This window comes from Electrophorus electricus, chromosome 1 (genome assembly GCF_041902795.1).
Source record: "Electrophorus electricus isolate QZ-2024a chromosome 1, ASM4190279v1, whole genome shotgun sequence".
NCBI classification, from domain to species: Eukaryota; Metazoa; Chordata; class Actinopteri; order Gymnotiformes; family Gymnotidae; genus Electrophorus; species Electrophorus electricus.
Window position 1 is genome coordinate 26,183,721 of NC_137497.1, and position 8,838 is coordinate 26,192,558.

The 8,838-nt window shown below is 38.7% G+C and overlaps 1 protein-coding gene across 13 annotated transcripts in view; it reads right to left on the reverse strand.

The window, feature by feature from the left end:
• The window catches only part of clip1a (CAP-GLY domain containing linker protein 1a), a 44,065-nt gene extending 35,227 nt beyond the window's left edge, over window positions 1–8,838 (reverse strand). For 8 of the 13 annotated variants that reach the window (XM_081713497.1, XM_081713512.1, XM_081713513.1 and 5 more), the window contains exons 1-7: window positions 8,583–8,732; window positions 5,183–5,353; window positions 3,843–4,348; window positions 3,366–3,490; window positions 2,949–3,165; window positions 1,839–2,036; window positions 431–534 (exon numbers count right to left, since the gene is read on the reverse strand). In XM_081713497.1, the coding sequence (XP_081569623.1) occupies window positions 431–534; window positions 1,839–2,036; window positions 2,949–3,165; window positions 3,366–3,490; window positions 3,843–4,348; window positions 5,183–5,270 (1,238 nt within the window). In that variant the 5' untranslated portion in view covers window positions 5,271–5,353; window positions 8,583–8,732. Of the gene's footprint in view, window positions 1–430; window positions 535–1,838; window positions 2,037–2,948; window positions 3,166–3,365; window positions 3,491–3,842; window positions 4,349–5,182; window positions 5,354–8,582 lie in introns of all 13 variants that reach the window. The other 5 variants (XR_014123421.1, XR_014123420.1, XM_081713499.1 and 2 more) reach the window with 3 other exon arrangements.

Sequence of the window (8,838 nt, forward strand, 5' to 3'; positions counted from 1 at the left end):
CAAAAATAGGTATTGAAAAACCAAAAGTTCACTTTAAAAGCAAACACATTTTTATGATTAGGGGATCTGCAATTTCAATGTTAAAAACGCTCATTTAAATATAACAAATTCTTAAAAGTATTTGAAAAAGGTGTTTCCATCTGTGAAGGTCAAACGAAGAAATGCTAATGTTGCGACAAACTACCTTAAACAACACTTCACAGGGTATAATCATAGGTGTAATTAATACTTTTAGAGCACTAAAAAAGTAAAATAAAAAGAAGACTCGGATCAATAAACTGAGCCTATAAAGAACAATAAAGGGAGTCTCTGTTTAATGATTGCATAGTGCATAAAACAATTAACTAACTGGATGGTTAAAAATAAATAAATAAAAATTATATATATACACCCACCCACACACACCCACACCCACCCCCACCCTGCTCACCTCCTTTCTTCCTCCAGCTGGTTTACTAGTTCTACTTTGTCCTTGTCTGCAGCCTCTACCAGGGCTCGCAGGTTGTCCATCTTGGTCTCCATCTCGGTCACATACTAAAAGACGCAAATAAATAAATAAATAAATGAAAAACTCTTACACCCTCGTGAGGCTACGAGGCTATTCTTTGTACTGTGGTGTTTTAAGCTTTGTTTTACAGGTTACCCACACGAGGGCGCACTCATCTTTACAACGTGGACCACCTGACTGGCCAATAGGAAAATCAACCTCTCTTTAAAATACTTATATTGCTTATTTGTTGGTTGCCACGTGGTGTCTTGGTCAGTAGTCACCACGTGCGCCATGGTAGATGCTGCTTTGTAGGGCTCTGAGTTTATAACATCACTGTCAGTTGTAGACTCTCTAAGATTGGGTCGTTGAGTTTGAATGTCCCCTTTTTCTGCCCCAGGTTCTTTAAATAGGGCCTTGGGAGTTAGTACTTTGTTGTACTTGATCTTTAGATGCTTTATGCACAAGGCCTCAAGTAGTTAGTTGTAATGCTTCTTAAATACTAGCTGAGTTGTTATGACAGTGGGTATATGTAATGCTTCTTCATTAGGAGCCTCGAGTTGATACAGTTTCAAAAAGAGTTATACATTCATTTGTCAGAAACATTGTACCATTCTTTTCTTTTTTCGTTTGGAGTTGTAGGGGTGGGTGCCGTGTTCTTTTTGTCTTTGTTGTATTTCTGTTTTTGTGATGGCGCGTGAAAGAAAGAGTGATGGGGGTTTTTTTTGGTGTTGTTTTGTTTTAAGGAAGTTAGTTGTCGAGTTGGCTTTAGTACATTTTTTTGTGTTGGCATAAATGTCCGTTTATCACTGTATACAATAGAAAAAGAAAAGTCATAATACATCACTGAAAACCCAGCAGAGTGTGTGTCTCCATGTATTTTTATGTTGCACCCTTTTTCCCAGAGAATCGAGCTCACGAGAGGTAATAGGGCCGTAACATAAGTTTCATTTGCTTGGATCTTGCTTTTATTTTTCATGCCTGAAGTCACTTAAGTTTATAGACTTATGAACACCTACCACCTTCTTCTCACCTCAATCAAATCAAATTTATTTACATACTGATTTTTCCAATGCAAGTTTCACAAAGCAGCTTTACAAAAGTATGGACCCAGATCCCTAATGAGCAAGCCAATAGAGACAGAGGCAAGGAAGAACTCCCTAGGCAGAACCTGAGGAAAAAAAAACTTGGGAGGACCAAGAAAAAAAAGAACCCATCCTCCAGTATCAGTTCATCTACAAGCTGATGAACTGACTGATGTTATTTTGTTACACCAATCATAAAAATACCCTAACTATGATTAACTTTTATAATACTTTAATTTACTTGCATGTTATAAAAGGACTCTAACCTGCTCTTGACCTTCTCTCATCAACGTGAGCTCCTGCTCCACCTCTCCCACATGGCTTGTTGCCTTGGCGACCTCGGCCCGCTCCAGGTCACGCTCGGCAAGAAGCTGCTCGATGTGCTGCTGCTTCTCCTTCAGGGCCTCCTGCAGTGCTGTGGTGCCAGAAATCTTACGGGCATACCGTGACGACGTCTCCGTCAGCTACGTGGAAGCCAAGGAATACAGAAGCGTTGGTGGGAGGATCAACAGGACACTAAAATGACCAGTGTCACTCAAGCTGAATCATTACGCTGGCAGTAGCAAAGTCAAAAGATGACAGTATTTCCCCCTGGACTCATGTAGCCAACAATGCCAGTTTTAGAGATCTTACATCATACATCTGCTAAGTGTATTTGCAGCAGCGCGCGAGCTGCCCAATTCCATGTACATGCTAACGACATAACACCTACTGTCTACATTGCTTTTCTTTTCAAAACATTGAGTTAGACACTGAACAGCAATAGATTCATCACACTGTAAACCCAACAACACATCATAATGAAAAATAAAAGTTAATACAATTTACAGTACAAAAAAACTTGAGTCACCTAAAAATGAACATTAGCTGAAAATGTAACTGTTGACATAAAAATGTTTGTGATATTTTGAATAAAGATGAATTTATTCTAACTCTATAGAGCAGTAAGGCCTTATTTTTTTTAAAGATTACTTATATTTAGTGTTACACAGATTGTTTTCCCACATTAATGTGTGGAAACTATTATTACTAAATGGCAGATTTAAGATCTTAAGATTCAAAATTACACATTGTTTAATGACTGTGGGGCAGCAGGGACATTTCCAAGCATCAGACAGCACGAGTGAACTAAGCAGTGATTAAAACTGGTGTCAGCACCACCAGCCTATTTCTACCTGCATCTTTATCAGTAGTTTGCCAAGTACCAACAGAGGCACAGGGCCACTCACTGTGAGGCTAAAAAGTGAAGCCAAGTGGAGAGAAGCTGAGGTGCTTCCTGGTGTATTTTTTTTACATTGGTATAATAAAACTGGCTCTGTTAAGTAGGATCCAAGGTGTGTTAGGGCTTGCACGCTCGAAGGTGTGTTATGACTCACCAGTCCTGTGCGGCTGGGCTTTCCACTTACAGATGAAGCCACTGAACTCATGGAGCTGACGGAGGAGGAGCTTGGGCTGCGTTTCAAACCTGCTGTCGTAGACGGCACCTTTCGCACCGTGGCCTTCGCCTTGGCAGGAGTGGTAGATGGGAAGCCAATACGTGTCACCTTGTGCACAGGGGCAAAGAGTCCATATTTGGGCTGGCACTGGAAGTACCTGAAAACCATGGAGGATTTTATCAAATTCATTCTACAGTTCTTTGGTATATAATATTTTATACATACATACATACATACATACATACATAGATTATATATACACACACACACACACACACACACACACACACATGCACAATCTATCTGAGAAGAAGGAAAATCATATTAAACATATTATTCTGAATTGTTGCTGTGTACCTGGTTCCAGCCACTGCACCATCATTCTTGCCTAAGGGCTCATCCAGTTCAACTCCACACCACTCTCCTTTAGCAAAATCAGTTTCTCCTAAGAAACGTACCACACCAGCTTTGGTGCCACCAACCTAAACAAATGGCACCATAAAAGGAAAAAAAAAAAAACACCACAGGAATTCAGGATGAGTTTGGACTAGTGTAGATAATGCATCAATTACCAATGAAATCCATACACACAATGTATAACATTTATATAGCACGCTTGACAAAACATTATATATTATTTATATATAAATAATATATAAATAATATATAATTATATATAAAAATGAAACTTTCCGTAAAATATGGTTCTCTAGTGTAGTTACTTCTGCACTTAACATTTCTATATATCAAAAACAACAGAAACAATGTATAAAAAGTGCTACTGGAACAAGGTTTGGATAGAGATAACGATCTTGCTATAGAGAACACTCTCACCAGGACACGATCGCCCATCTTTAGCTCCCTTTCGCCTTTCTTCACCGAGCCCGTCTCCGAGAGGTTGGAAACTGACTCGCTGTTTGAGCGAGTTAGGTTTGAGGTTGTCGTGGCAGGTTGCATGGGCGCGGCAGCCGTCTTGGTGGCGGTGCTGGCCGATGGAGCGGACGGCAGCGCTGCGGTGGAGGGGGTTGGCGATGCTGGTGCCGTTGTCGTGCCATTAGCCTCTCCTTCTGTTCGAGAAAGCTTGGAGGGCCTCGTGAAGATACCCCTCAATGGCTCAGACTGAAAGTACCGCACTCCTGCCACAGAGCCATCGTTTTTTCCTATTGGTTCATCCAGGACAATGCCAGCCCATTGACCTGGAGCGAACTGGGTCTCTCCCAGGAACTGGATGACACCTGCTTTGTTGCCATTGACCCAGACACGGTCCCCAATCTTGAACTGCTCAGTTGCATCCTGGGTATCAGGTGAAGCTTTGTCAGCTGGAACAGCTTTGGTAGCATCTATTTTTTAAAAAGGAGAAAAAGAATAATAAACACTTTTCTAACTTTCTTTTTATATAATAAAATGTTTATTACTATACATTTGTACTCTGTAGTCCTATTATAATATATACAAAAATGGCTAAATGGATTTTTGGCTGTTTCCTTACTGAATTCCCATTGTTTGTTCTGATAAGAAATCTTTCCCTTATCCATTCCTGTTACCCATATTTATAAGTATGTCCAGGGCTGTAGACTGAAAGGACCTGAACTTACAAAATCAGCATCACACACCAAGCCCACTTATAAAAAAAAAAAATTAAAAAAAAGTAATATTTTTGATCAATGAAAAAGCAACACAAATGAAATTGCGATACAAGAGTGCATCACGAAAAGTATTTGTTGCTATGATTGGCAGACAGACCATCAGCTGTTAAGGATTAGCAGGAAAAAGTAAACAAGGGCAAAAGGCCTGTGTGTTGCTATTTTTGCAACCGCTGGCTACAGAAGAGAAGACATCCGTGTTGGAAATAGAACAAAAATAAATTAAAATCTAAAATTACATTGAGCATATAGGGACACCTTAAATCAACTTCTAGATACCAACCATTTTAAGGTTTTGCATCTGCATGGCAACTGGAATGGGGGGTACATGCCAAACCTTTATATATGTTTTATATAAAGCTACATTTACGAGCTGAACAACCATGTGCAGGTTACATCTGTGCTAGTTCATTAACTACACCAGACATCTACAGTAATTATGAATAAGATATAAAAGTAATGATCATAAAAGAGAGAGAAACAAAAAGTAAAATGTAAGAAAACGAAGTCAAACTAGAGCAGGATTCTTACTTGAAGGAGAGGACTTGGTGCCAGCTGCTGTGGCCGGCCTGCTGATCTTGCTTGGGGCCTTCAGCCCACTGGGCTTGGCTGTACTCATGGTTCCTCTGCTTGTTCTGTGTCTGATGGTGGTTCTTTACCACAACACATTGACCCAGCAAACTTGCAGCAGCACTTGTTAGACTTGTTCAAGAATAAATGCAAATGAAAATGCAAAAAAATAAAAGGGGGGGAAAGAAAATTTGTGCTGCTCAAAAAACGACTCTGAGGTCATAAAAAACCAAACAAGCATCAGGAAGCTGACACTAGTATCACAACTGACCACAAGTGAGAAATACATTCTGTGAGGGAATAGTTCATGTTGGAAGAGGGAAACTGTGTGTAACTTCTCTAAGCCAAGAGTCAAACATGGCGCATTTCATAAAAAGGTATTATACATTTTAAATCTGAAACTCAAAACAGTCTTCAATCCTGTTAGCCTGTTAATGATTTTTGACAGGTTGTTGGAAGCCTAAAATGTTGTAAAGAGGGAAAGTGTTTCAAAGTGCCTTTGGTTATTTTGAAACAAATCACAAGAACTTAGCAAGTCTACATAATTGCTTTGACAAAGGCAATTAAATGATATGAAGATATAGGCAATCTTTAGGAATAAACAAGATCGGTTAGGCCAGAGTTAATTTCATAGTCACAGAACACATTACTCGAGTTACAAGATTAGAAAGCAAATCCCAGCAACTCAAATATAGCTTAATGGGACTGACATCCTACAAATCGGAGACTGTGCAAAACTGTGCCGAGAACAAGAATTTTAGCGAAGAAGAGTGGTAAATGAGAGGAAAAGAACTGCTAAATCAAATAAACCCAAACTCAGCATTTGAGAAGTAATCATCTGCTTTATGGATTAATAAGTCAAAATTTAAAAGTTAATATTGTTCAAGATAAATTTTGGAAGGATGCAGATAAGTTTAGTGTACAAGTTCCACATTGTGGTTTCAACGGCAAAGTACAGAGGACACAGTATTATCGTCACTGCAGTCGACATATAAGGCTATTTCTGGATTAGTTTGTGGACTAAATACTGTATCTGGTTTTTGCAAAGTAGTTGTTTAAGACAAGAGGTTATTTTGAGGACAAGATTGTTTTCTGGTTTCTTGACACACCTTAGGTTTTCATGCTAAATATATATATATATATATATATATATATATATATATATATATATATATATATATATATATATATATATATATATATATATATATATATATATATATATATATATTTCACAAGACAATGCAAATTGAGATTAAATGGACCTGCCAGAAAAAGGATATGTCCATTTTGCCCACAGAAAAGAGAGGCGAAATAAATAAGCAGAGACTTGTCCAAGTATCAAACCTGAATAAAGTGGGTAACTGATTTAAACTGTGGCTCATGAAAGCAATATAGTGTCTTCTGTGCTTTTTGTGTTTGTGAACAAAACTGATGCTAATAGATAAAAGATCCTAAACGTTTTTTTGAGGTGGTAAACAATGGAGCAAGCCTATTTTGCTTTAAGGGACTTGGGAACTTTACAGGATACATTACACCGTTTACTGCTCAGGGTCCAAGGGTGTCCTAAAGCAAGATCTGTCTCTCAGGACAAGAATGATCAATGATCCAGAGCACTCCTTCAGACTCCACACAAAAAAAACCTTACCAACCACAAAATTATTTTTTTTTCCTTCAATGTTCATTCTGGTCCCCTGAAATAAATCCAATTAATAACCGATGGACTGGGTTGAAGAGAAACGCCCACAAATAAGGGCAAAAGACAAGGGATGCTTTCAGATACTGTAGGATTTCTCAGTTAGCTCAATAACCTAAAGTTTAAACTAATCCTTTACAAAAAGTAACAGACAGAAGACACCTACTGGGAAAAAGGTAAGTCTCTGTTTTAAATTCTGTTTTGTCTTAAATAATCCCACTTTCAGTAAAAGCATTTTAATTACTCCCTATATATAGGGATATATAGAGGGATAGTCCAAAACTCCTTGCTCTATTCTTCACCACCAAACACAGGAGATTACTCTGTGCAAATCTGTAGTCATTGCAGTCTGTACAATGGAAGTGCTAAGACTTTTTTTCCAAAGCATGATAGTGCAGTAATACTTAATCAGAGAAACTGATGAACCCAGAGATGAATAAAGGAAGCATTACTGTTTGTTTTACTTCATATTAGCTAAAGGTACAAATTATTTGAACAGAGTGGTAAAATTGTTTTCCCATTAAATTTTCATACAGCCAAATTCTTCATCTTATTACCAGGAAACCTCATTATTGAGACTGCTAGCTACCAGTCTCAATCCTCCTGCCAGTGGGGTGAGACTACAGTCCTGGAATCCATCACTACTGCAGAACCTTCAGTTTCCCTGAGTGATCTTGTCAGATAATTATCAAAAGCACTATGATTTTTACTCCAGGAAAAGCAGAAAATTGCGGCCCTCCAGGACTAGAGTTTAATATCCTCGCCTCTATGCTAACAAGCTAGTTATATAGCAGGGTTCTTATGCTGCGATCTTGGAGCGCTCTGTAGCCTCGTGTTTCCGCTGTTGTAATGGTACTGTTTCACCATCAACAGAATAAGTGTTAAAGTATGAAACTATCTAGTCAGCCAAATGCAAAAGTTTAGTGTGTAGCCGATTACCGACTGCACGCAGGTAATCTTTAAACGTAACCTACCAGCAAAGTATAGTTAGCCAGCCAGCTAGCTAGCAAAGTTAGTAGCAGCAGGTAAATGGCGAGAAGTAGCTAAGCTATGATTTACACTGTAAGCTACTCTGCATGGCTAGCTTGCTAGGATAGCTTGACTCTTACCTGACCTATGTTGTAGATACAATTGAACGGCCTATTGGACATAAAAGCGGCTATTTAAGTTAACTACAAACATAATATGGACCTCTATTTACGGATCGCTCAAAAGTTCAGAAGATAACAACAGTCCAACTCTAAACGTGCTGGCATGCCACAGGTCTCGGGAATGTCATCGCTGAGAAGCGTTAGATGGTTAGCTGTTAGCTAGCTATAGGGACAGCCATAAACCCGGAGTGCTAATAACCGTGGTATAAGCCTACTAACAATATTAGAATGTGTAAATTCGTTTTTCGAAACGGAGAAACACAACCAGATGTACTGTTAAAGCGCAGAATATAACTTGCAAGAGGAGACAGCAATATCAACTAGAAAACGTTTCCTTGCTACGTTATGCTATCTTAACTAGCAAAAATTCTCCAGGATATTTCTGTAACATTACTTTAGCTGCTACGTATCTGTTCCGCTTTCCTTTCGAGGGTAAAAAAAATAGTGTGTATCTTTCAACCGTCTTTAGAAATGTCAGACCTGACTATATACGGTGATGAGACTAGCTATTTACCTGCAGTATCCAGAAGTCCAGTAGATTTGCATAGAAGAACAGAAGTAATCCCACTTCTAAACCTTGCGAGGGTTTAACCGGGCAGATTCTTTTCCAGTCATAGGTGGCGTACTGACGTAGCTTGAAAGGCTTCAGGAATCGAATCACAAAACTAGTTCGTGCAACCTAGCACATTGATAAGGAGATTTCATTGTTGTTGACGTTTTTTTTTTTTAATGTTGCTTATTTTGGGCCATTTTAAGCTTTTGGAAATATA